We start from the raw sequence: 27,915 nt of genomic DNA on the forward strand, positions 1-27,915 counted from the left end.
ACACACGCTTTCTCTCTCAAAATAAATAAACAAATAAATAAATAAAAAAAAAGAATGTAAACCTGTCAGACTCCCATGGGGGAATTAGGCACAGGGCCTCCTGTCACTGTACCCCCCTCTGGGACATCCCCCACCCCTAGAGCCTAGTGAAGTTTGTCTTTTTTCATACTTAATTCTCTGAATTGGATATTGCTTCCTTAAGCTGTATGGATGAAAGTGTAATTCAAACAGCTTCAAGATACTGCTTTCCATCCTTCACAACACAGAATGAGAAGAAATAACGAAACACACAGATAAGCATTCAAACACGTGATACAAATCTGTGCAGTTTGTCTGAAGGGACCCTCAGAGGGTGGACATGGCCAAGGGGCAGGAGCAAAAAAGGAGGGTTTCATCTGGCACAAACACATTAACGTAAGCTGGAAAGTATTCATGAAGATGTCTTCATAGCGTCTGAAGCCTCACTGGAAGAGAATGCCAACTTTATAATGTGGAAGCCAGTCAGATCTTCCTGGGTTTCCCCCCCCACCCCCGCTTTTGCTAGCTAGCATAGATATTGAATTGACTCAGCCAAGTTCAGCCCATGCAGATTATACAATCGTTCCTAAACCCATGGCAAATCCCAGTGGGGTGAGATCAGGCCTCCAGAAAAACACGAGACAGACTAAAATTGTCACAATCAGGGAGAATGGATGTCTCTTCATGAAATCCACATAAGATGGCTTATTCAAATACATCATCTGCTTGGTTGTAAGACACATCTGACTCCACCACCCCAAATCCTTCATAATTGAAGTTTCTATCACTCGATGCTGTAGGACTCTTCTTCCCTTTCAAAGGCTTTCCTCCCTGCGGGTCAGACGGCTCAGACTCAAACACAGCAGAACTCACAGCGTGAGGTCCTTTGGCAAACAGAACCTCAGCCCCGTCCGGCTCAGCTGCATCTGAATGATTGGCTGGGGACAAAAGTCGGTCACTCCTTAGCCTTTTTCTTATTTCTTCTTCTTTAGTCTGAAAAAAAGAATGAAAATGAGCCCCAATAACTTCCTCCAAGTTCTCATTAATATGCCTGAAATTAACCTGTATGATTTTCCATTTCATTATTCAGTCACTTCACAAACATGTGTTGAGGAACTACATAAAATCTTGGTTTGCGAGCATAATTCGTTCCGGAAACAGGCTGGTAATCCACTTGTACATCAAAGCGAATTTCAGAACCACTGGCTCAGTTGTGATCGTGTGACCTTCAGGTACGACTCATATTGCAAGGCATGGCTTGTTTATCAAGTTAAAGTTCATTAGAGACGTTTGCTCGTCTTGCGGAACGCTGGCAGAACAAGTTACTCGCAATCCGAGGTTTGACTGCACTATTAAAGACACACGCACACTCCCTACCTTAGTGGAGCTGAATGGGGAGTCTCTGCTCCCCGAGAGGCCAGGTAAAGGGATGGAGACAAAGACTGTCAGACCACAGCTGTGAAAGCTGCTTCCCGGCAGGATGGGGGACAGAGGGTGATGGGGACCCGGGGCGGTGATGGAGCAGGTGTTGGTCTAATGGTCTGCACGGCCTCCTCTCGGCCTCTATCCTCCACCCCACGCCCCCCTCCCATCCCCACCCCACATGAAGCTTTTCTTCTTCCAAAGAAGAAAGCTCCATACTTCATTCTGAGAATTGAACAATGCTTCCTTAGGCTATTCAGATGAGACAATACTTCAGCCAGCTTCAAGATGTTGCCTCCCTCCTTCACCACACAAAGAGAATTAAAATAAAATTAAGCATCCTGCCTCGGAAGCACAGATCACTAAGACACTGGATCTGAATCTTCAAGCTGCAGATAGGAAAGGCCTACGTGGGCTCATTTCAGCAGGTAGCACACACTGACACAAGAGCTCAGGTACCTTCTTGTGCATCTCCACCGCTCGCACCTTCTCTTCTAGATCGTTCGTTGTGAAAGCCTTTGCTTCCTTTTTGAGCTGAAGTTTTTTCAGCCTGGCTGGAGGCTTTCTCAGAGGCCTCTCGGTCATGTTTGCCTGGAGGAAGAAAAGGGAAAAAACAACAAAAGGGAGAAACAGACATATTCACTGGTGGAGGAGAGAGATGGGAGAGGTAGAATCAACACAGTGTACAATGTCGATCCTAAAAATCTGAACAGATACGTTGGCAGATTTAAAGATCACGATGTGAACGCTGGTCACCACAGAACTAATTCTTCGAAAAGAGAAAAAAAGGTCTATTAGATGCCTAGAAGGAAAGACAGGCTCTTTCTAAAACGCATTAAAGAACGCAACAACGTTCTGGAGCTGGAAGAAGGCTCACGAGAAGAAAACGTTCTGGAGAATGAACACAGGTGGGAAAAGGTGGCAGACGAGTGATGAGTGAATGCTTAGTTCAAGGTCAAAAGTGAAACCTGATAATTTTGTAATATGCCACAGCTAGAAACGCCTTTCCCTTGGGATCGAGATCGGTTTTGAGTACTTTGGGTCTCATGCAGGAGAAAATTAACCCAAGCAGCAACCTCGGGCTGGCCTTTGCCGTCAGGACTCTGTGAATGTTTTCAGGACGGGAGGAAAAATCCCCAACTATTTCATGTGACTGACTACCCTTTCCAAAGTTCAAAGCAGCGATAATGACTTTCTGATGACAACTTCTAGTTATAAAAAAGGAAAAGTGTCGTGAAGGGTTTATGAAGAAAGTTTTAATGTACATTTTTTTCTTTTTAAAAATTAGTTTTCTATAATGTACATCAGTTAGGAAAAAGTAACGTGACACGTAAATAACTGCATAGTCTTCTGTTGAACCCCCTGGCCCCCAGTCCTACTCATCAGCATGAACTATGTGAAAGAATTCGGTATGTGTGTTTCCAGGCATTCTCTACGCACATATATTTATGGACATATGTATGTGCAGTACAACTGTAACGCTAAACCAGACGTAAATGAAATGATACCCTCTACAGGCTGTGCAGTTTGCCTTCTTTACTTAATTTGCTACGGACATCTTTCTAGTTCTATGACATCTTTCCAGTTCATGATAAAGTAAACTGATTGTTGTGGGTAATTTCTCCAAAGACTTTTAAAGGCAAAGGAGCCACTGATATCCATTGTAATATCTGAAAGAGTCTCTTTACGCTACAAGCCTGCTGGTCCCGAGAAAACACACCAGAGAGGCAGTTTAGCATGTTAGAAAAAGATGCCAGGTCACGACTCAGACAGACCTCGGTCTGAGTCCTGACTTGGCCAAGGTGTGCTTTGCGTGAGTTCTTAAGCTCTGTGAACTCGCTTTTGTCACTTAAACGGTGGGTTTAATGATACTTATTTCACAGGATTTTCTTTCTTTTTTTTTTTTAATGTTTATTTATTTTTGAGACAGAGAGAGACAGAGCATGAATGGGGGAGGGGCAGAGAGAGAGGGAGACACAGGATCGGAAGCAGGCTCCAGGCTCCGAGCCATCAGCCCAGAGCCCGACGCGGGGCTCGAACTCACGGACCTCGAGATCGTGACCTGAGCTGAAGTCGGACGCTCAACTGACTGAGCCACCCAGGCGCCCCAGGATTTTCTTTTTTAAGGGACTGTACAGTAATAACTCGGGAAATGGTAATTACATTTCATTCAATGAAAGGAGTGACTGTTTTAATGAAGTTTTAAATTTTAATTGCAGTAGAGTTAACATACAGTGTAATATTCTTTCCAGGTGTACAATATAGTGATTCAACCATTCCTTACATCACCTGTTGCTCATCACAAGTGCCCTCCTTAATCCCCATCACCTGTTTTTCTCATGCCCTCCCCTCCCTTCTGGTAACCATCAGTTTGTTCTCTATAGTTAAGAGTGTTTCTCGGCTTCTCTCTCTCTTTCCCCTTGCACGTCTGTTTCGTTTCTTAAATTCCACACATGAGTAAAATCGTACGGTATTTGTCTTCCTCTGACTGACTTATTTTGCGTAGTATTATACTCTCTAGTTCCAACCATGTCATTGTAAATGGCAAGATTTCATTCTTTTTTATGGCTGTATAATATTCCATATGTAACAATCCATCTATATATATATATAATATTATATACCCTACCACTTTTTTTTTAAAGGGAATTTTTTTTTAAATTTTTTTAACATTTATTTATTTTTGAGACAGAGAGAGACAGAGCATGAACGGGGGAGGGGCAGAGAGAGAGAGGGAGACACAGAATCGGAAGCAGGCTCCAGGCTCTGAGCCATCAGCCCAGAGCCCAATGCGGGGCTCGAACTCACGGACCTCGAGATCGTGACCTGAGCTGAAGTCGGACGCTTAACCGACTGAGCCACCCAGGCGCCCCTACCCTACCACTTTTTTATCCGTTCATCCATCAATGGACACTTGGTCTGCTTCCATAGTTTGGCTATTGTAGATAAAGCTGCTATAAACATAGGGGTGCATGGATCTCTTTGAATTAGTGTTTTAGCATTCTTTGAGTAAATACCCAGCAGTGTGATTACTGGATCATAGGGTAGTTCTATTTTTAACTTTTGGAGGAATCTCCATACAGCTTTCCCCAGTGGCTGCACCAGTTTGCATTCCCACCAATGGTGCAGGAGGGTTCCTTTTTCTCCACATCCTCACCAACACTTGTGGTTCCTTGTGTTTTTTATTGTAGCCATTCTGACAGGTTTGAGGTGATAGTTCATTGTGGTTTTGATCTGTATTTCTCTGATGATCAGTTATGTTGAGCATCTTATCATGTGTCTGTTGGCCATCTGGATGTCTTTTTTTGGAGAAATGTCTGTGAATGTCTTCAAGCAGTGATTTTTTTTTTCTTTTCTTTTTTAATGTTTATTTATTTTTGAGAGAGAGACAGAGCACGAGCTGGGGAGGGGCAGAGAGAGAGACAGGGAGACACAGAATCCGAAGCAGGCTCCAGGCTCTGAGCTGTCAGCACAGAGCCCAATGTGGGGCTCGAACTCATGAACCACGAGATTGTGGCCTGAGCTGAAGTCAGACACTTAACCAACTGAGCCACGCAGGTGTCCCCAAGCAGTGACTTTTTTCAATGATAGCACACAGAATCATCACCAAGATAGAGTATTTGTCCTGAAGGGCAGGAATGGGCCAGCAGGCAGCCTGGGCTTTAATCCGGGTCGACCTCTAATACCCACGGTGTCCTCTGAGGCAAGACACCTCTAATCTTCGGACTTCATGTTCTTACATGTAAAAATAGTGAGGGGGCTGAGGACGGCTAAGGTTCCCTCCAGGTTTAAGAACCATGCTTCTCAGAAAGCCGTTTAGAGGGAACCATTTGTTGAAGCTTTGGCTCACTTACAGCCATCAGACAGTTTTATGTGGTGAGAAGTTTTTCACTACACGAAAACTGTGGAATGTCTGTCAAAGCAAGTTCCCCTTCCCCCATCACTGTATTATTTATATGACAATTGGCTGTTAGGCTCCCTCCTGGCAAAAGCCATTTGCTGCAAAGAGGGACGTACTTGCTGGAGTGGCTCAACTAAAGATACTGTGAAATTAGTATGAAAACAGTTTTTTAGGGAAGTTCACTCACAGAAGGCTAAAAACGTGAAATGGTAATCCCAGATTCAGTGAAGAAAGGCTCCATGAGGCTTGACACAGGAGTCTGAATCTTAACTAGAGGAGGAGGTGAGTGGTTCTGAGAGACTTGGGATTTCTGGTCTGGGTGGACTCTTCCTGTGGCTTTAGCTCAAAATGATGCCTAGGAAATCAAGTACTTCCTCCCGCTTCCGGAAGTTAATCCAACCTGGGCAACCCTCATCCTTTCCCGAGTTTGACATTTGAAGTAAAAGCCTTGGAAGCCCCGAGGGAAAACATCTGTACTCTTTCCCACTGGATTTTATAAAGTCAGGCGTTACCAACTGTTGGCACTTAAAAATAACAATAATTGCATGATGCTTAGAGAGGGTGCTCCCTATAAAAACCCTAAACCTGTGGAAGTTACTAGTTCAATTATTTCCTTTAAGAATACCATCCGAAGACTGTCCCACCCAAAGATGCTGTGATGAAGTCTGGATCTTGTTTCCAGCTAACGTGGCTTGTATACATTACTTCCTGTGGCCACCATGTAGCCCTCGGAGTTTCCCTAATTAGCTGTTGATCCACAGGTAAACCTACTGTCGCTATGTTCCCTCCCCAAAGTCTTGTGCATAGAACGGGTCAAAGCTTCCAGGAGACCTGCCATTCTTGCTCTAGCCCCGTGAGACCTCCCAGCAAGGTCACAGTGTCAGCTGACATTAGTCTTACCCGGCCCACTTCCTCCTCCCTAAAAAACTCCCCGTGAGGTTCAACGAGTAATGGTAGGGACTCTGATGCAAGAGAGACGAACTTTCTAATTGCACTGAAGGTTACCAAGGGCAAAAGTTGCCCAGAGAAGGGGATACACTTTGGCCAGAGACAGAATGAGTCAACGGAGAAATCGGAGTCTTGTGTATGGAGGCTAAGGGGCAAGGAAAAAACGAGTCTGGGATAAAAGACACCTCAAGTGGATAATACCAATGTGGATAAATGAGAGCCAATTACACTTCTTGTAGAGATCTGTACCAATCCAGACACACAGCGACGTGTGCATATAAAGTCCATACACATTTATGATACAGCCACTTAAGTCTCTTTAGAATATTTAAAAATATACTAAAAATTTCATTTAGTCTGATACTTAGGTTAATATTATATCATTATATATTATAATTAATTATATCAATCTAATTCTTTCTGAGTTACTCAGAGTAAATTCTATTAGTATGACTCTGTTTGAAATCATGTTACCCCAGGGGCACTGTGAAATTGTTGTAGTACTTGCCAAGAAGCAAATGATAACAATTAAGAAAAAAGACGAATGGGGGCCTGTGGATAGATACTTCCCTGGACCTCCAGGGAGAGGCTGACCCACAGGGGGGTCCCCCAATTCAGCAGATGAATGGAGGACCTCACTTTTCAGCATCCAATCTTATTTTTCACTCTACATGAGAACTAAATTAAAGAAGGGGACAGATCTGGGGCGCCTGGGTGGCTCTGTCGGTTAATTGTCTGATTTTCGCTCAGGTCATGATCTCACCATTTGTGAGTTTGAGCCCCGCATCGGGCTTAGCACTGCAGAGGCTGCGAAGGCGGCGCCTGCTTGGGATTCTCTCTCTCTTCCTCTCTCTCTGCCCCTCCCCTCCTCTCTCTCTCTCAAAACAAATAAACTTAAAAAAAAAAAAAAAAGAAGGGGACAGATCTAACATTCCCTGGTATTTATACTAATGGTATATGTTAGAAGTCTTGTTTTTAAAGTATTCTCACATTTATTGTTCTATTTTTCCCCCATAATATTTGATTTAAAAGATTTGGGTGGACCAATGAAGAAACCGCGTTACATGGCTTCATCACATTGTATAACTGCTGCCATTACTAACATCCCTTTGGTTTGCATTTTTAGCCAATTTTATCATCTGTTGTTTTTTTCTAAAAAATATTATTAAATATTGGATAGGAAAAGCATGAACTATCCAATAATACTTCCGTTCTTAGTATGTTCCCTTTTCAGTATTCACTACTCATCTTTTCACATTGGCTCAAAACTTTTGCCAAAATATGAAGGCACCTGGTGTCTGATATACGCATGTTCTCAGCTACAGCTGAACCATAAGAGACTCTACCTGTGACGCTAAGCAATTATACCTCTCCCTCATTTCCCTGTGTTCCTGGGGATACTCTTTGTCCTCTTCCTGGAAGTATGTTACATTTTCAGGAATCTTTTAGAATTCTTACACATGGGGGATTTCATTTCAAAAGATTTAACACTTTCCAGCTTTATAATGAATTTGAGGGCTTTGTGTATATTGGTAGAAAAGTCAGGGCAGTGATTCTTGGCCTGGGCTGCCCACTAGAATAACCTGGGAGCTTTCGAAAGCACTGCGGCCGGAGCCCATCCCCAGCCACTGGTCCCAGGGGGGCCCAGGCACCGGGATTTTCTTTCTTTTCTTTTTTTTAAACATATTTTTAAAATGTTTATTTAATTTTGAGAGAGGGAGAGAGACAGAGCTCGAGGGAGGGAGGGGTAGAGAGAGGGAGACACAGAATCCAAAGCAGGCTCCAGGCTCTGAGCTGTCAACACAGAACCCAATGTGGGGCTCGAACCCACGAACCGTGAGATCGTTACCTTGAGCCGAGGTGGGACGCTCAACCAACTGAGCCACCTAGGCACCCTGCGAATCCCAAGGAGGCTCCTCACTGTCAGCACAGAGCCCCATGTGGGGCTCAAACTCACAAACTGTGAGATCACGACCTGAGCCAAAACCAAGAGTCGGATGCTTGACCGACTGAGCCACCAAGGTGCCCCTGGGGTTTTCGAAAGCTTCCTGGGTGATTCGAATGTGCAGCCAGGTTAAGGACCACTGCTCTAGGTGATAAAACATACAGCCGTGTGTTACTGCGCTGGCTTTTTGCAAATCTAGATTATGCTGGGACATCGTGGCCCAAGCGCGGAGCAAAAAGCAAAAAACAAAAGCAAAGAGCTGTGTTATTCTCACCTACCTCTGTGGTCCTGTCACATTGAAATCCTTTTGAGAACAGTCCAACTAGGCTCCTGACAACTGTTCCATTTCTACAGAATATGAACACACTCATCATCTTTGGTTCACTTAATGATGGTATTGAAAGTCAAGCCTGTAGTTTCGTTTTTTACATAGATACATTTGTTTCACGAGGTGGCTTATGTTAATTCACCTTGTCGTGCCCTTGTAAGGTCTCAGTCTGGACTCCATCTCTGGCATCTGAATCACTGGAAAATATTTTAATGCTATTCCCATTGCGGTTAGCATCAATTTTCTATAGCATTTCCCTGAAGAGGGCATCGCTTAGCGACTGAAAGTTTCCACAATTTATCCTCCTCCAAATTGTTCTCTTGTCTTTTTTCTTTTGACACACCTTCCTTTTTTCTGACCCCCAGAGACTCACCTATAGCTGGAAAAGAATCTCTCCCCCTCCTTTTCCATGTTAAAGACCCATCTTCTAGTACTTTCAAATAAGATACTGTACTCTAAAGTGCCATGCATCTCACAGATGTGAACTGTCATTATATTGGTATTATCTTTTCCACTATATAATCTATTTTTACCTTCCCCTGTCCCCGACACCCTCTGATTATTCGCAGCCTGATAACATCATTTGTGAGGTTTAGCGATTTCCTCTCTTTTCCCCAAATACCTTCTGCAGGATGTATTTTCTTCTTCAAGAGAAAATGCCACTTTGGTTTTTATTCATGAGTCTTAAGCAATTCCTACACGCAGAGAAGGAAATTACCTTTGTTCAAACACTTAAGTGACTTGGTCTAGGTGGCATACTTGATTTAAATAATGTGTCTATTTGTCCGCAGTTGATTGTTTTCCCTACAAGACAAGGATGGGCGACCATTGAGGAGCCTTCAATATTATTTCTGGTCCCCATTTCCATCCTTTCTGTGTCTTTCTTGTCTTTCCCACTCATCTCTCCCTAGGCTTCTTTTCTCTGTTAATTCTTCTTTCCACCTTCGTTAGGCGATGGGGTTGCTTGGGAGCTTTGTTAACAAACGAACACTCGAGAAAGCAGAACAAACAACACCTGCCATCGTCTTTACAGGTTTAGACAGAACTTATTAAAAAATTAAGGACTTGGGGCGCCTGGGTGGCTCAGTCGGTTAAGCGTCCGACTTCAGCTCAGGTCACGATCTCGCGGTCCGCGAGTTCGAGCCCCGCGTCGGGCTCTGGGCTGATGGCTCGGAGCCTGGAGCCTGCTTCCGATTCTGTGTCTCCCTCTCTCTCTGCCCCTCCCTCATTCATGCTGTGTCTCTCTCTGTCTCAAAAAATAAATAAACGTTAAAAAAAAAAATTAAAAAAAAAATTAAGGACTCAAGACTTCAGCCACAACCAGTTAAAATCAGAATGAAAATTCTGCTCACGCTAGGGAAACACTACAACCGATTAGTCAAGATGAATCAACAAAGAAAAAGAAGAGTGTGAGGAGTTTTATGACCGAATTCATTTCTTCCTGTTTGACCTTAGGGTCAATATCGAAAGGTGTACATATAGGTGCATATATAAATGTGTAAGCATATCTGTTTTAGCTTTGGCATTTAGGCCTATTTTTTATTAGATAAATCAGAGTTCAGTTTTATATTCACAATACCTAGTCCACAGGCAATGCCTAATAAAAATTCTTCAAAGAACGAAGGCGTGTTATTCAATGGGCTTGCTGTCCCTCAATTTCAGTAAGACCGAAGATAGGTTTTACTGGATTCCTTTATCATCAGTGATTAGGGCAGTTGCTGGGTGCCTGGCTGGCTCAGTCCATAGACTGTGCGGCCCTTACTCTCAGGGTCGTGGGCTTGAGCTGCACGTTAGGAGTAGAGATTGCTTAAATAAATAAACTTCTCTTTTGTAAAATTTTCTATGAATTTATTTATTTATTTTTTTAATTTACATCCAAGTTAGTTAGCAAATAAATAAGCTTAAAAAAAAATGATTAGGGCCATTCCCGAGTCCATGGAAAAGGATGATGTGGAGATGGGTGAAAGAATTGATGGGAGAGACACCTGGCTTAGATAAATGCTATAATCTGCATTGTGACTTTGGAAATCGTAACTCATGATCAATCATATTCTATTACTATTTTAGACTATTACTATTACTTTCAAACTAAACTATAACTATTAGCTTATAGCTAATGTTTAATTAAGGAATACTTGCCATGACATCATTAGATTCTCCATTTCTAAGTACTTTGCTGTGGCTTTGTATTATTCCTTGACCAATTAATTCCTCCAGGATGTCTGATGACTTTTGTCGCTCTCGGGTCTCGGGGGCTTGGGGGTTATGGATTAATCCACCGGTCACTAGGTCTTCCAAAGGAAAAGAAAAAAGAAATAGGAATTTAAGCATGAACATTTTATCAATCGGATGCTAAATGGATGCCTTATAAATCATGCCGCTTCATTAAATCTTGGGTGAACACTCTTACCTACATATCTGTTTCTATTATAAATCTTTGAATCCTTTGAAGTTGAAAGTCTTCACGTTCTTTTAGAGGATACACATCACCATAATATACGGTTTGCTTAGCAAGCCCCATATTAACATAACAAAAAGTCTTTCATGTGCTGCTATGTACTACTTTTTTTGTTGTAACAACACTTATACACTGGGGTAGGACTACATGGGTTCTCGACACTAATTACCAAGCTAGAGCACAGCAAGGAAGGAGATCTTCTTTCAGTGACTCTTGTGAGTTGCAGTTTGGTTTGTATGCTTTGTATACAAAGGATAAACAGTGCGATGTTGCCAAGAGACTTCTAGTTCCGCAACCTTGAGCTTACAATTACGCCATCTGCTAAATCTATGTAAGTAAAAGTAATGCCTTTCTGAAAAGAGTCTTTGAACCAAATCAGAACTGAAGTGAAGTGATGTCAGCTAAATTTTTATTAATGATTCTAAAAATGGCACCGAAACGGTGTCTCCGGGAGCCTTTATAAACTGCACTAATGAGAGAGATCCCATCCCCCCATTACAAGTCGCCCAGTGCTCCAAATAAGCAAGCATCTGTTTTCCGGACTCACCTCATGAAATAAAGGTGCAATGAGTCTTCAGAAATGAGCTATTTTCTATTTTGTAATCATCATGAAGTGCTCACTGTAACCCCGTTGATTCCGTCTAGTGGACGGAGTCTTGCAATGAAAATTTCTAACCTCACTGGTTAACAAAGACAGTTTTTGTGAATTTGCAGTGGGAAGAGAGAAAAAACGCACACATACACACGAGCCAGATGTCTCTTACTTCAGAATATTCGCCTTCTTGTTACGCGAGACTTCTCTAATTGACCGCTGCGGGTGACTTCAACAAATTGCCTACAATCTCATTTCTTGTCCAGTGTTGTGTCTTCCTTCTACCTTCGCATGTGTCTGGAATAGACTTGATTCCCACTGTAAAGAGCTATATACAGATTTTGGTACAGAGTCGTAAAGCATGTCTTTGAAGTATGTAATCTAGAAGCTTGAAACCACAGAGAAAAGTTAAAGCTAGAGGTAAAGAATTAGATGGATTTTTTTTTTAGAAGGTGGATTTACCTGGAAGGGCCAAAATAATAACAATTACTATTTACTGAGCATTTATGTGCCCGGCACCATATTAGGTACTTTATATACTTTATAACACTGTGAATTCTGCGAGAGAGGTACTGTTATCCTTATTGTACAAATAAACTATATGAGAGAGGCGAATTAACTTGCTTAAGGTGACATGGGTAGGAAGAGAATCAACTAGGGTTTGAACTCAAGAATATCTGACTTCCACATCTGTGTTCTCTGCCACCCTCCCCCCCCCCCCCCACTCCTTTCCCAAGGTCATGGAAGGAGGTCCACTGCATGATCCATTATTTTTCTGAATCCACCAAAGTATTTTTTTTTTTTTAAATTTTTTAACGTTTATTTATTTTTGAGACAGAGAGAGACAGAGCATGAACAGGAGAGGAGCAGAGAGAGAGGGAGACACAGAATCTGAAACAGGCTCCAGGCTCTGAGCTGTCAGCACAGAGCCTGATGCGGGGCTCGAACTCACGGACCGTGAGATCATGACCTGAGCCGAAGTCGGACGCTTAACCGACGAGCCACCCAGGTGCCCCATGAATCCACCAAAGTATTTGGCTTGACACTGACAGTCGCTAGCCTACAAAGAGAACCCTGAGCTATCATGGTCATTTCAACTAGTTCTCATGATTTCTTGGGATGCTGAAGACGATTGGGGAAATGTGTGAAAATGACATTATGCTTTTTTCTGATCATGAAAGTGATACATGGTTACATAGTAAACTTGGATAGAAAAGAATGAAAAAAGAAAAGAAAAATGCCCATACTCTTAGCATTCAGAGATTACCACTGTTAATATATCAAATTTTACTTTTAAAAATCAGACACGATACTGAACATAGTTATGCTTCCTATGCAGTCAACATATACACTAGCATTTTCTTCACAAGATCGGAAACTCTTCATAAGCGTAAGTGTCAAAAGCGAAGTCATACGAGAAAATGTAGGTGAATTCATCTTAAACTCTGGTATAGGAAAAAACTTTCTAAACATGACTCAAAATCCAGATTCAATAAAAGAAAAGATTGAGAAATCTTTGATGTTAACTACATTAAAAAGTGTCTGCAAGGAAAAAAAAAGCAATAAATGTCAAATATAGATACCATGTAGCTTGTGATTTGATGTACAAATGGGGTACAATGTCATTTTTGGTATTTTTGCTAAAAATGCATAACCTGAAGTTAATCATGGGGAATTCTCAAACACAAATTGAGGAACTTTCTACAAAATCAATGGCTTATATCTCCAAAATATCAATCCGATAAAAGACGAAGAAAACCTGTGGGACTGGCTCTGGATTAAAGGAGAAAAACACATTATGTCTAAATTAAACATGTGATTCTGGATTAGATCTTGAACCAGAAATTTATTTACAAAGGACATTTGTGAGACAATTGATAAAATTTGAATATGCAGATGAGACAATGTACTGCGTAAGGGGTAATTTGCTGATTGTGATCCCTGTACCGTGATTATGCAAAGAATATCCTTGTTTTAGGAAACACATATTGTGCTTAGGAGTAAAGTGTCATTATGTCTGCGATTTGCTCTTAGAAACAATCTAGGGGTGTGTGTGTGTGTGTGTGTGTGTGTGTAAGAGAGAGAGTGTGTATGTGTGTTTACGTGAGAGAAAGAGTGTGTGTGAGAGAAAGAGTGTGTGTGACAGACAGAGACAGAGAGCATGTGTGAGAGCGTGTGTGAGAGTATGTGAGTGTGTGTTGTGTGTGTGTGGGGGGGACCATGATATGTGCAATTGTATCACATACAAATGTGGTATAACGTTAGCATCTGGGAAATCCGGGGGAAAGAATATAGGCGTTCTTTGTTTTTGCAACTTTACTTATATCTGAAGTTATTTAAAATAAGTTTTTTTTTTTAAGAAGAAAGTAACTTGAGAAGTGTTAGAGTGAAACCTGAAGTTTTATCTTTTTTTTTTTTAAACAATTGTTTTTAATGTTTTATTTATTTTTGAGACAGAGAGAGAGCATGAACGGGGGAGGGTCAAAGAGAGGGAGACACAGAATCTGAAACAGGCTCCAGGCTCTGAGCTGTCAGCACAGAGCCCAACACGGGGCTTGAACTCACTGACCGCAAGATCGTGACCTGAGCCGAAGTCAGCCGCTTAACCGACTGAGCCACCTAGGCGCCCCGAAACCTGAAGTTTTAAACGACTGCGTTCTGTAGCTGGACAGGGCAAGGATGCAGAAAGGACACAGGAGGAACAGGACAGAGGACAAATCTAAGCCTCGGGGCATTGGTTCAGCACTCTGGGGCAAGGTCTTTTCTGGAAACTAATCGACAACACATTTGGGGAACACTGCTTTGCTGGTTCACTCCCTCCCCAGGCTCGTGTCTCTTGGCTCCACCCTGCTGGCTGGACTGACAGAGGGTGCACCCAGGTGTCCCCTCCCGCCCGACAGTCTGCGGTCTGCTAGGGCCACAGACATTGAGCATTCATGGCGCTCCCGTCCACAGAATCATCAGAGAGAGACACACGGAGGGAGGAGAGGCGCCCCGCTCTATCCCCAGCCTCCTACCTCGTTCTCTGACCTCACAAAGACCTCACATCAGAAGCACAAGACAAAGGCTAATAGGAAAACTATCATAACTAGACTGTGCCGTCCAAGTCCAAGGAAAAGAATCTCACTTACTAACCCGTCTCTTTTCCAGCTCTAACTTGTAGCTAGGGAAGAAATGACGGCCGCGAGGAATGACACACGAGGCTTCCCCCCAAATAAAACAGAACACTTTTGCTCGAGTTCTGTTGAACTCCATTGGTTTCAGAGGCTGATGAGATATAAACGGGAGCTCTCAAATCAACACCAGGGGGGGTAACTCAAGTAAAGCAGAAACAACCGTAGGAAAAATCAAGATAGTTTCCAAGGAGCACATCAGGTCATGATTACTTCTTTTATGATTTTGAAAGCTGTTTGTTTTGTATATTCGCTGATGCTTTGGATGGGAGACACAGGGGAAACAGTTTGACATAGGTTTTATTTATTTTTTCAAATGTAGAACGTTCTCTTGGAAAGATGTTAACAACAGTGGAAGTTTACAGGAATTTAACCAAAGCCTGTGTGACTCCTCCTAAGGCCTGTTCCCAACCACCAGTAAGGGCTCTTAGTTAAAAAAAGGGGGGGGGTGGGAGGGAGAGAAAAAAAAAAGTAAGATAGTTTTAATTACTTGATCTACAAGAAGAGTAATGGTTAGCATTATGTACGCACACAATGAAGGCTTAAGGCTACATCCTAATGTCTCAGAAATAGGGATTTTGCTATTTGGAGCACTGCCTCGCCCACAAAACTGTGATAAAGGGGTTGCTAGCATACATCATACTTTATATAACGTATATATGTGTTTTTAAAAAATATTTATTTATTTTGAGAGAGAACGAGCACACGTGGGGGAGGGGCAGATGGATAAGGAGACCGAGAATCCCAAGCAGGCTCCCCATTGTCAGTGCAAAGCCTAATGTGGGGCTCGAACTCATGAACCGTGAGATCATGACCTGCGTGTAAATCAAGAGTCAGACGCTTAACTTACTGAGCCCCCCAGGCGCCCCTACATTTTAGAATATATGTAGACAGATAGTGTTTTGTAGAGATTAATATACATGGGGGCTGTTACCTGAATTTATTCCTCTGTTTCTTTCACTAAGAAATGGGGGACTTTCTGTTGTGGTTCCAGGTAAACTTCCCAGCCGAGCCTGTATTTCCAGGCCCTCGGGGCTGCTCAAAGGGTCCTTGGGTAATTCAGCTCCAATCTGGGGCTCGCGGTTCTCCCCGGAATAAGTCACACCGACATCAGCCTGTGAAGAGGGAACGGCTCCATGAGAGTCAAGATTTCTTAGAAAACAGTTTCTTGGAAAATGAAAACAATGTCACAAGGTCTGCTTGGCAATTATTTAGCCTACGAGTATCTGCAGTAGGCTGATTAGCCCCAGCCACCTGTACATGTTACCACACATGCAGATATCCTTAATTTTTTAAATGTGTGTTTATTTTTGAGATAGAGACAGAGCATGAGCAGGGGAGGGGCAGAGAGAGAGGGAGACACAGAATCCGAAGCAGGCTCCAGGCTCTGAGCTGTCAGCACAGAGCCCGACGCAGGGCCTGAACCCACAAACCGCGAGATCATGATCTGAGCCGAAGTCGGACGCTCAACTGACTGAGCCACCCAGGCGCCCCAGTGTGTGTTTATTTTTGAGAGAGAGAGAGAGACAGACAGAGAGACAGAGGGTGAGTGGGGGAGGGGCAGAGAGAGGAGGAGACAGAATCTGAAGCAGGCTCCAGGCTCTGAGCCATCAGCACAGAGCCCCGCGCGGGGCTCAAACCCAGGAGCTGTGAGATCATGACTTGAGCCAAAGTCCGATGCTTAAACGAATTGCCCAGCTGCCCCCAGATATGATTAATTTAAGGCCCTTGAGATGGCATGATTATTCTGGATGATCCAGGTGACCTATGTGTAACCATGATTGTCCTTAAAAGATGGAGGCGGAGGGAGATGTGGCTACAGACGTGGAGAAGGTGATGTGCCAGGGAAGCAGAGACACATTCGAGGATGTTACCAGCAGCGGATGAGGGAGGGTCACCAGCCAAGGAATGAAAGAATGTAGCTCTAGAAGTCGGGATGGGCAAGGAAAGGGATTCTTTCCCCAAAGCTCATTCCTGAAGGCAACCCACCAACTTTATCCCCAGCGCAGCTGACTGTAGCCCAGTGGAACTGATTCTGGACTTCAGACCCCCAGAACTGGAGGAGAATAAAATTGTGTGGTAGTGAGCCACCAAATTTGTGATCATTTGTTATAGCAGCAATAGAAGTTAATATATTATCTACTAGGAATCTATCAGGTACGAGCTACTATGCTGAGCACCCCAGAGGACGCCAAGCTGAACATGTTCATCAAGTGTGAAGAGTAAAGATACAGCTGTGTAAAAATTTTTTTTGTCTTTTGTGTGTGAGAGAGAGACAGTGGGGGAGGGGCAGAGAGAGAATCCCAAGCAGGCTCCGCGCTGTCGGCACAGAGCCTGACGTGGGGCTCGAACCCACGAACTATGAGATCACGACCTGAGCCAAAACAAAGAGTCAGTCGCTTAACCAACGGAGCCACCCAGGCTCCCCTAAAAAAGTTTTCTTTAAATGAAACTGTCTTTATTGCTTATGCTGATTAAAGAAGCAATAGAGACTCATTGAAGAAATAACGTAAAAGGAAACTGTTGATCAGTTTTGTGTCAACTAAGCTATGGTATTGTTATCCAATCAAACGTGAATCTAATCATTGCCGTGAAGGTATTTGGTAGATGTGGTTCAGGTCTACAATCTGTTGACTTTAAGTAAAAGAGATTATGCTCGATAATCTGGATGGGCCTCATCCAATCAATTGAAGGCCTTAAGAGTACAATTGATGTTTCCCTGAGGAAGAAGTTTTTTCTGTGGACTGTACCTTCAGCTCCAGTATGGTCTATCTGTGCTATCGTGTGAATTGTGGACTTGGCTAGCCAGCTCCCATAACTGCATACATCTATCTATCTATCTCTCCATCCATCTGTCCATCTGTCCATCCATCCAGTCAACCATTATACTGGTTCTATTCTTTTGGTGGAACCCTGAATAATACAGGAACACGGTAAACAATAAGTACCATAGTCTACGCTAATAACATCTTAGTATATTACTTCTTGGATGTGTTTGCTCAAAGAAATATAATCTTTAAAAACAAATTGGAATTGGCTAATTAGCACATGAAAAGATGCTCAATATCATTAGACATTAAGAAAATGCAAAGCAGAACCAGAATGAGATACGACCTCGCATTCATCAGGATGACTATAATGAAAAAAAACACACACACACAGGAAGTGTGAGCGGCGGTGTGGAGACATCAGAGCCCTCGTACAGTGGAGTGGGAATGTAAAATGGTACAGCCACTTTGGAAAACAGTTTGAGAATTTCTAAAAAAAATCAAACAGAGCGATAGCATATGACCCCCAAATTCCACTTCTAGGTATATACGCCCACACAAAATGAAAGCATACATCCACACAAAAGCTTGCACGCAAATGTTCAGAATTAACATTCAAAATATCTAAAAAGTAGAAACAACCCAGACACCCATCAACTGATGAATGGATAAATAAAATGTGATGTGTCCAGACCAGGAAATTTTATCTGGCAATAAGAAGAAAGAAAGTACTATTGCATGCTGCTCAGAGATGACGTTTAACAACATTCTGCTGAGTCAAAGAAGCCAGGCGCGGAGACTGTTCCAGTTACCAAACACTCAGAATAGGCAAATTAATAGAAACGGAGTGTAGACTTAGTGGTTGCTTAGGAAGTAGGGGTTGGCCGCTAATGGGTAGTGGTTTCTTTTGTGGGCGGGATAAAAATGTTCTATTAGATTAGATTGTGGTGACAACTGTGAATTGTATAATATGTGGATTATATTTTAAGAAAGCTATATATAAATAATATACATCAAGTTCTATATTAAATGGTATTTAATATTTCCATAACCTGTTTTTTCCATTAAGGATATGTCAGGGATATTTGCTTACATCAATATATATAGGTCTACCTCATTCTAGTTAATGGTGGGGAGTAGTCATTTATTTGATGACTGTAGTGTAGTCTATTATACAACATACTATAATTTATTCAACCAATTCCTACTGACGGCCATCTTGGTTGTTTCTATATATGCTTCTATATGTGTTTCTGTATATGTCTGCAATATAACGAACTATGCTGGCATAATATATGTGCATATATATATCAGTGTGAATTCACCCCATCATTCCATGAGAATAAATCCCTACATCTAAAGATGTACACATTTTCTATTCATATGTGTTTCCAGAGGGTCCTCCATAAATCTTGCACTGGCTTACAATCCCACCCCTTCCTTTTATGAATCTCTATTCTTCCATACCAGTTCCACTGATTGTAAATACGTCAATACACTGTAAAAAGGGTCCATATGTGATTTAGGAAACCACTGACTCCAAAATGCTGACCCATGTCAAATTTTTCATAGTCCCCCAGCAAAAGAAGAAAAATAAGAAAAATGTAGCGAGTGTTCCAAAAAGTTAAATTAATTCAATTTAAAGAGTTGGCATTTATTGGAGAGGCAGCGTGTTCTAAATATTGGTATGTTCAGGAAAAGTTTTCTCCAATCCTCGCTAACTCCCCTGCCCCCTTTCTCCTAGTGCTGGCCTTTCCTTCCTTGATTGGGTTGATCAGCCAACCTCTTCTCCATCACACATACCAGTGAAGCCCCCTCAGTGTCCCCAGGAGACCTAGGCACATAAGCAGCTTCTACAGAGTTTCGCCTTCCGGTTATTCTTCTCATGTCTATTGATTTCATGTTTGTTGGTCCAAGGGGTGCTTTTCTTCTCCCCTGAGTATTGGAAGGTCCCCAGGACTGTACCTCCAAGGCCCCACGGTTCCCAGTAATTCCCTGGTACACTTGTACCAGGTTGTAGCTTCTTGGGGCAGCAGAAGATTTTCAAGAAGATGCTTGAATTGGCTCTTGATGAATGAGTTTCCAGTGGGCAAGGAGAAATTGTCATTGTAGACAGAGAGGTTAAGCACACACAAAGACGGGTACGAAACAATATTGTGAGCATATGAACTTGAATTATTCCAGGGGAGCAGAAAGATGGAGGTAGAACGGGGTAGATGCTGAGTGGGAAAGGGAAGTCTTTTGTGATGAGTAAAGGGGCTTGATTTTGTTTTGAATGCAACAGGAATCCTTTGTAGGGTTTTTGTGTATGGAAGTAAAATAAAATGATCAGTCATGTGCTTTAGAAAGATCACTGGGGTTCATTTAAATGAGGGGGGCTGAAGGAAACAAGCAAGGGACAGAGCAGGGCGGCCAATTACAATGATTGCAATTGTCCAGGTGAGCTCTGATTGAACGTGACCTAGGACAGTGGCGGTGACACTGGGGGAAAGAGATGGAAGAAACATTAGAAAGGAAGACAGCAGACACCCTCTCCCCCCCAGCTCTTCCATTTAAAGGAGGGACAAATAGGACATCAGCATTAAACCCTTGGTAATCTCACAATAAAAATCACACAGATTTTTAAACACCTAAGCACGTTTGTTCACTTTCTGAAAGCTCTCCAAAGAGCTGTGAAATCCCTCAGAGGCTCAGTAGAAACCACAGTAGCCAGGTCCTGGCGGCTCCAACACCCACCCTCAGGTTCCTGTCATTCAATGACGGTTTCTCGAGTGTTCGAATGTTCATGGGGAGACTCACGTAGCTCCTTATCACTGTGTTTACATAACATGCTGGCTGCAGCTAATCAACATCAGTTCATTGTGCTGGGGGTTAATTAGTTCTGTGCTTCAGGGCTACATGGGAAAGTATGAAAACGCGACCAACTGAACAAACAAGTCGGCCAACAAAAAGTCGACAGATCCGAAATACCAATGGCCTACGGAGAAAGTATCAGAGCTATAATGTGCTCTTTCTATCTCTCTCCATTTGTCTTTCTTCATAGACACAGTTACTGCCGTGTAGTCCCTGTACGGTAAGCCGACCCAGGAAAAGTCTTTATGTATATTACGTGCTATTATTTTATTATATGATAATACTCTTACTATATCAGACGGGGTCTCTCTCACGTGCACACACACATTTACAGATATATAAAATATATATTGTTATTATATATATATATAATATATAAAAATATATGTTGTTACATATAACAAAGGACAAGGAGACTGATGGTTGTTTTTCAGGTGCTCATAGTCCATGCTGATGGGAAAGAGCAAAGATCACGGGGCCCCGGGTGGCTTAGCTGGTTAAGGGTCCGACTGTGGCTCAGGTCGTGATCTCGCGGTTCATGAGCCCGAGCCCCGCATCTGGTTCACTGCTGTCAGTCAGTGCAGAGCGGCCTTCAGATTGTCTGATCCCTTCTCTCTCTGCCCCTCCACCACTCACGCTCTCTCTTGCTCTCAAAAATAAAGAAACTTTTTTTTTTTTTTAAGAGCAAAGATCACGTTAGGTATTCTTGACCTCCTTTCCAGATAAACTATTGAAAACCGATATCTGCGGGGTGCCTGGGTGGCTCAGTCGGTTAAGCGTCCCACTTCGGTTCAGGTCATGATCTCGTGGTCTGTGAGTTCAAGCCCCGCATCAGGCTCTGGGCTGACAGCTCAGAGCCTGGAGCCTGTTTCGGATTCTGTGTCTCCCTCTCTCTCTGACCCTCCCCTGCTCATGCTCTGTCTCTCTCTGTCTCAAAAATAAATAAATGTTAAAAAAAAAAATTAAAAAAAAAAAAAAGAAAACCGATATTTGCAATGGCGGTGAAGCAGGCAATTTCACAAGCTCATTGTGTCTTGCAGGCCTTCGTTTTTTGAACATAGCAGGGCACTGAGTTACACATAGGGACGAGTTTTGCCATCTAACGTTTCCCATCAGAGACCTTGGAAAATTTAGCAACAACAAACAAAAACACGTCCATATTGGAGCTGAGAGCACACACGAATATTCTCAATCTAAAAGGCGGCTTTTCACAAAGATATTCTGTCATCTACAAACCAGAAAAATAGATTTAATTTTTTAATTTTTATTTATTTTTGAGAGAGAGAGAGAGAGAGAGAGAGATAGAAAGAGCATGAGCACACGCGCTAGGGGGGAGGGGCAGCGAGAGAGGGGGACAGAGGACCCAAAGCAGGCTCTTCGCTGATAGCAGCCCAAAGTGGGGCTTGAACTCACGAGCCCTGAGATCATGACCTGAGCTGAAGTCAGACACTCAAATGACTGAGCTACCCAGGCACCCCACAAGTCAGAATATATTTAAATTCCACATTTAATTATGTGACCCTCATTGGTTTCATCAAAGTGAGGAATCCAGGCCTTACCAAGAATCTCAACCCCTTTATTCTAACTTAGATCCCGTCTGCCTTCAAGCTCTGTTAGTGACCAAAGCTTAAATGGCAGCAAATGAAGCACAATCTTTGGGCATAAGATAACATATACCAGCCTTCAGTTTCCAGAGCAGAAATTTAAGGTTTTTCTCTCTGAAAAACTAAGCATGTCTTTCAAATATCTTATCTATGTGCAACACATTCTGGAAATTTTAACCCAATTTCATAATCTAGACTTGAGAACAGACACAGTTCAAAGGCCAGAAATATTGACAAATTAATTATACCTATGCCTCTCGGGGGCATCGCAAAAACAGTTTTCTTATTCTTTCTATGCATGCAGGGTTTATATTTTCACACCAGTGAGAAGTCTATCTGCCGTGGAGGGGATCAGGAGGTGGGTGGGAGGTCTGACTTTGTTTCCTGGAGATGAAGTTGTGCAAATGTACAGATTCGAAGGGCGTCTGGGTGGCTCACTCGATTAAACATCCAGCTTCAGCTCAGGTCATGATCTTGCGGTTCGTGAGTTCAAGCCCCACGTCGGGCTCTGTGCTGACAGCTCAGAGCCTGGAGCCTGCTTCGGATTCTGTGTCTCCCTCTCTCTCTGCCCCTCCCCTGCTCGTGCTGTGTCTCCCTCTCTCAAAAATAAATAAGCATTAAAAAAAAGAAGTAGAGATTCGATATGTTTATATTTTGTGTCAATTCTATTTTATGCTTCATTGTCTTGGGGATACAATCTTATTAGTTTTAGAATTGAAAAGCTGTGAATTCTAAGCTAACAGTTATGCATGGGAATCATCAGCATTCCAAAAAAAGTATTATTTTTAATTACAGACAGGGCTGTTTTTTGTTTGTGTTTCATATATTTGTTTTCGGTCTGGAAGTGTTATAGGTTCTGTTCTAAAGCTTTTGGGAAACACATTTGCCAAATAGTTTGGAGGGAGTCATCTGTCATGTCTCCCTTGGACTGAAACCTTAATCACATTATTGGCAGGTGTATTTTATAAATATATTTGTCTGTAGACATATAGGAAAAAAATGCATTCTTCAGCATTTGATTTTCTAGTTTATGTCTAACGAATATTGTAACAAATAGCAACCCTCCAAAAACACTAAAAAATATCCTGTTTTAAAAATCAGGACTTGAAGAAGTCATTTAGTCCCTTTTACTGATGATAAGCCAGAACTTTCTTGTCAAAGGTTAGGGGGAAACTGTGAGGGGTCCTTAGGGATTGTCTATTCCAATCTAGTCTGTTCCCTTTCATAATAAGACAGAAACTCGGAGTTCATCATACAGAACATTTCCCTCATTGAGAAAAGTTCCCCATGCTTTTCTTATTATGCATTATTTTATTACCATGTCTATCTGCCATGTTAGACTAAGGTAAAAGTGAAGACAAAGTCAGTAGTCTTGACAAGTTTGATTCGGAATATTTTAAAAGTTGTGCCACTAAGAAACATAAATATTTCATGCAAGCAAACCTGTACATCTCATTTTAAAGACACTGGTGAACCACTGAACGTTCAGCCTGTACATTTAGGAAGTTAACAAAAATAGCACTGTATGGTAGCTAGAGAGCGTTTCATTAGTGATTACGCCTTGGCTGGATCAGATTTCCAAAGTCTACCACTTGGGGTGGGGAAGGAGGTATATGCGTGAATCGACTCTGAGTCTATTTTCAGGCTATTTATTTTAATAATTTTTTTCAGTTTTACTTTTTTAAATTTATTTCTGAGAGACAGAGAGACAGAGAGAGAGAGAGAGAGGGAGAGAGAGCGCGGGCAGGGGAGGAGCAGAGAGAGAAGGAGAGAGAGAGAAACCCAAGCAGGTTCTGTACAGTCAGCACGGAGCCAGGTATGGGGCTTGAGCTGAGATCACCACCTGAGCCAAAGTCAAGAGTCAGATGCTGAACCACCCAGACTCCCCTATTTTCAGGTGATTTTAATACTGAATTTACTCCTTGCTGACTGTTGTTGGTCTAGTTATGCAACTAGGAGACGAGAAGATACCAAGGATCGGAGGGAGTGGGAGGGACACCGGGTCCCTCAAGAAATGGTCATTAGTGCCTGGTCTTTATCAGGTGCTGTAGTAAACAGGGGGGATTGCAGAGACAAAGAACAGTTTCTGTCCTCAAGAAGATAATAACAACTCAGGATGGGAAGCAAACACAGACATGAATAAATACAATAAGATGTTTTGAAATACGGTAGGAGAAGGTATAAGTTCTGCCAGTGTGGTAGCCTAGTGGGGTGGGGAGCAGGGTCAGGAAAGTGGTCTTGAGTTGTCTTGAAAGATGGGTATGTATCTGCATGTGGCCCAGCACGGAGGACGGGGAAAGGTCTGAAAGGAGGGAAAACAGCAGGTGCAAAAGCATGGAGATAGAAACGGAATGGATTTGGGGAGCCACGAGTAGTGAGGTTTGACCAGCAATGAGTGTGGGAAGAGACGAAGCCGGAGAATTTGCCAGGAGGCAGCTCAAAGATGGCTGGTAAGGGGCGCCTGGGTGGCTTAGTCAGTTAAGCGTCCGACTTCAGCTCAGGTCACGATCTTGCGGTCCGTGAGTTCGAGCCCTGCATCAGTCTCTGGGCTGACGGCTCAGAGCCTGGAGCCTGCTTCCCATTCTGTGTCTCCCTCTCTCTCTGCCCCTCCCCTGCTCAACTTTCTCTCTCTCTCTCTCTCTCTCTCTCTCTCTCTCTCTCTCCCTTCCTCTTTCAAAAATGAATAAACAGGGGCGCCTGGGTGGCTCAGTCGGTTAAGTGTCCGACTTCGGCTCAGGTCACGATCTCGCGGTCCGTGAGTTCGAGCCCCGCGTCGGGCTCTGGGCTGACAGCTCAGAGCCTGGAGCCTGCTTCCGATTCTGTGTCTCCCTCTCTCTCTGCCCCTCCCCCGTTCATGCTCTGTCTCTCTCTGTCTCAAAAATAAATAAACGTTTAAAAAAATTTTTTTTAAAAAAAAGATGGCTGGTAAGATGTGCTAAGGAGTCAGGACTTTATCTTACATAAATCACTGCAATAACAATTGTACTGACTCATATTGAGCACTTATTCTTGTGCCAGGCATTGATCCGATCATTTTACGTGAATTGAATTCATCAATCTTTGTGACAACTCTGTAACATAACTATTATTCTTATTATTGCCCTCATTTTACAGATAAGGAAATCAAAGCACAGAGATGTTAAATAACTTGACCAAAGTCACACAGCTGAAACAAACAGTGAACCCAGAAATCATAACTGAGGTAGTCACATTCTTTGACCCCTGGTGTGTGTGCCTACCTAATGATTTGGGAACTGTTTTTTTTAGCAGAGGATGACATTGCCAGATTTTAGTACAATGGCTCTGGAGGTCATGCGAAGCCGGGAGCTGGAGCACAGGTGGGGGTGGGCAGAGGAGGAAGGATCCAGGGAGACCAGTTAGGAGACTTGTCAAAACCCCAGGAGACAGGCAATGACTTTCATGCCCAGGGAATTCAGGAAGAGACCCAGAAACCCTCCCAAACCGAGGGAAGCTTGGCTTCCAGGGACCCAGCATATCTGACACTCAGAGAGGATTGCTTTTCATCACTCTCCTGCTCTGTGCAACAGTCATTTTCAGTAATAACCTTGAAATGAAACAAATTATAATGGCCAGATAAGAAACACAAATGGTGAAAATGTCCTTCTCTGGAAGTCTCATGTGTAATCACTCCAGTCAAGTAAATAAAAAAGATTTTTTCGCGCAAAAAAGAGAAAAGCGCAATGGGTTAACATTTTAAATCATATTCATACAGTTTTTGGAGAAAGGGAGAAAAATGTATTCCTACATATTAATCAAAGCAGAAGTAATGAGCAAGTAAGAGGACCAGGTTGTTTCCAAGAAGCCCGTAAATCTATGAGGGAGGAGGGGCTTTAAACACACATTTGCTGTGTGAGAAGCGAGTGGTACAGCGGTGGTGTTTGGGCTCAGTGCTGAAGGACAAGCAGGAATTGCATCAGGGGACCTGGGAATGGGGCCTGAGGAGGGCATTCCAGGAGGATGGAATGGCATGGGGAACAGCATGGACTGTGTCCGTGACTGGTGGGACCGAACCCTGCAGATTCTCGGGTTGGCAGACCCGAGAGTCCTCTAGTGTGCAGGGCTGGACAGGACGACGTTACAAAGCCTGGTGGGATCGCGGGTAGAGGGTTTTGCGTGCTCCGGAGAATTTTTTCTTAGGAAGACAGATGGCAGTGTGGGAGGCAGAGAATACCCTGTGCTCACGGGGGAGGCAGGAAGACCCAGTAAGAGGGAATAGGGCCCTGAACTCAGACAGAGGTGGCTGGAACAGAAAGCAGGAAACAGGGGCGCCAGGTGGCTCAGTGGGTTAAGCACCTGCTCAGGTCACGATCTCACTGTTTGTGAGTGTGAGCCCCTCTTCGGGCTCTGCGCTGGCGGTGCTGAGCCTGCTTGGGATTCTCTCTCTCTCCCTCTCTCTCTGTTCCTCCCCTGCTTGTGCTCTCTCTCTCTCAAAATAAGTAAGCAAACAACAACAACAACAAAAGCAGAAAACAGTGTCAAGATGGGTAGGCACCTGGGCACAGGCATCCACAAGGGCGCCAGGTCCTAAGCCTGAGTTTCAGCCTTTACCAGCTTCCAGTTTGCTTTTTGATGTACTCCAAGAGCCCAGCAGGTGTGCTGTGGGGGGGGGGGGGGTGTGTGTGTGCACGCGTGCAGACACACACGCACACACACACAGTAGGTGCTGTAAGTGGCACCAAATGGCACCTTGCACATTGTCTGCTAAAAAAAAAAAAGGTGTGCTCTTGAGACAGTAGCTCCAAAAATGCCCTCTAGGAAGGGTGACCGTAAATCCTGGTTTTCTGCCAACAATATGGGCTTAAATCAGACCAGGAAAATTTATTAATAGCATTCCTTTTCGCTCCTAAAAGTATTCTGCTTTTGGTGACCAGTTATATGGTATTACTACCTTTGGGTGACCCCTCTCCAAGGGGTACCGTTGTGCCTTCCCAGCTCGGTTTGTGGAATACTGACCGAGGAGAGCATGGGACGAAATCCTGGACCTCATTTCTGTCTGGACCAACCCATCCCTCCATGCCCCACCCTGGAAAAAATTCCCTTTCATGCCGGCAGAAGAATTACCGGGATGGCAACCTTGAGAGAGGGAGCAGAAAGAGTACTGGAATGAGACTCTGAAAATTAGATTCTATCTCTAGCTCTGCCCCCAAACAAGCCGTGCAGCCTCAGGCAAGGCGTCCTCGTCTCTGGGCCCCAGAGTCCTCAGGTGGGCAGCAAGAGGGCTCAGCCAGATGGAAGGCCTCTACCGTGTCTTTGACCCCTTAAGTAATTCTCAAAGGGCCCACTTTCCGGAAGCGGATAATATAAGGCACCTCCCAGGATCTCCCACCCTCCCCTGAGAATCCCCGCCGGCCCCAGCTCTGTGCGGATCGCATGGCTCTACTTTTTAGGGTGTGACCAACTTCGCAAGTTCTTGACACACAGAAGGCTCTCAAAGCTAGTCCTACAGCAGCGGGGCCCTGGACACGACAGCAGTGAAACACAGACCAGTACAGCTGCTCCCATCCCGCCCACCCTGTGCCCACCCACCGGGAGGGCTGCGAGGCCCCTGCGGACCCAGCTCCAGCCCACTCCAGTCGCCCCCCCCCCCCCCCCCCCGCCAAGCGTGGCAAAAGGCCTTGTGCCTGCTTGTCTGTTTTGTTGGTTTTACCTTAAATCCCTCATCCCAGCCCTTCTTGGGCGCGGGGACGCGTGTCTGGTCCTCAGCAGCCTGGGAAGGTCCGCAACCCATGCCGCGCGCTCCACCTCCGGCCGGGCCTCCAGGTGCGCCCCCGGGGGTCGCTCCCTGCCGCGCCCCTGAACCTCACCCCTCCGCCCCCTCCCCTGCGCCCCGCGTCCTGCACCGTGCCCCTGCACCCTGCGCCCGTGCCCCTGCGCCCCAGCACTC

At 43.8% G+C, this 27,915-nt stretch overlaps 1 protein-coding gene across 1 annotated transcript; it reads right to left on the minus strand.

Annotated features, from left to right (window-relative positions):
* On the minus strand, positions 1–27,839 carry STMND1 (stathmin domain containing 1). Its single transcript, XM_042985664.1, has 5 exons — positions 27,679–27,839; positions 15,720–15,900; positions 10,702–10,853; positions 1,900–2,031; positions 1–1,011 (listed from the first exon to the last, which is right to left on the minus strand). Exons 1-5 carry the CDS (start codon positions 27,757–27,759, stop codon positions 724–726), a joined length of 834 nt encoding a protein of 277 aa, XP_042841598.1. The 5' UTR covers positions 27,760–27,839; the 3' UTR covers positions 1–723.
* Between the last annotated feature and the right edge of the window lie 76 nt (positions 27,840–27,915).

Source organism: Panthera tigris, chromosome B2, assembly GCF_018350195.1.
Source record: "Panthera tigris isolate Pti1 chromosome B2, P.tigris_Pti1_mat1.1, whole genome shotgun sequence".
Lineage (NCBI taxonomy): Eukaryota > Metazoa > Chordata > Mammalia > Carnivora > Felidae > Panthera > Panthera tigris.

What these genes read in the sequence shown, in the direction of transcription:
- STMND1 (XM_042985664.1), bottom strand. Translation starts at nt 27,759, where the DNA reads ATGGGTTGCGGACCTTCCCAGGCTGCTGAGGACCAGACACGCGTCCCC. An exon ending in GCTGGGATGAGGGATTTAAG is followed by an intron (nt 15,901 to 27,678) that starts GTAAAACCAACA and finishes CCCTCTTCACAG; the next exon opens with GCTGATGTCGGTGTGACTTA. An exon ending in AAACAGAGGAATAAATTCAG is followed by an intron (nt 10,854 to 15,719) that starts GTAACAGCCCCC and finishes TTCCTTTGGAAG; the next exon opens with ACCTAGTGACCGGTGGATTA.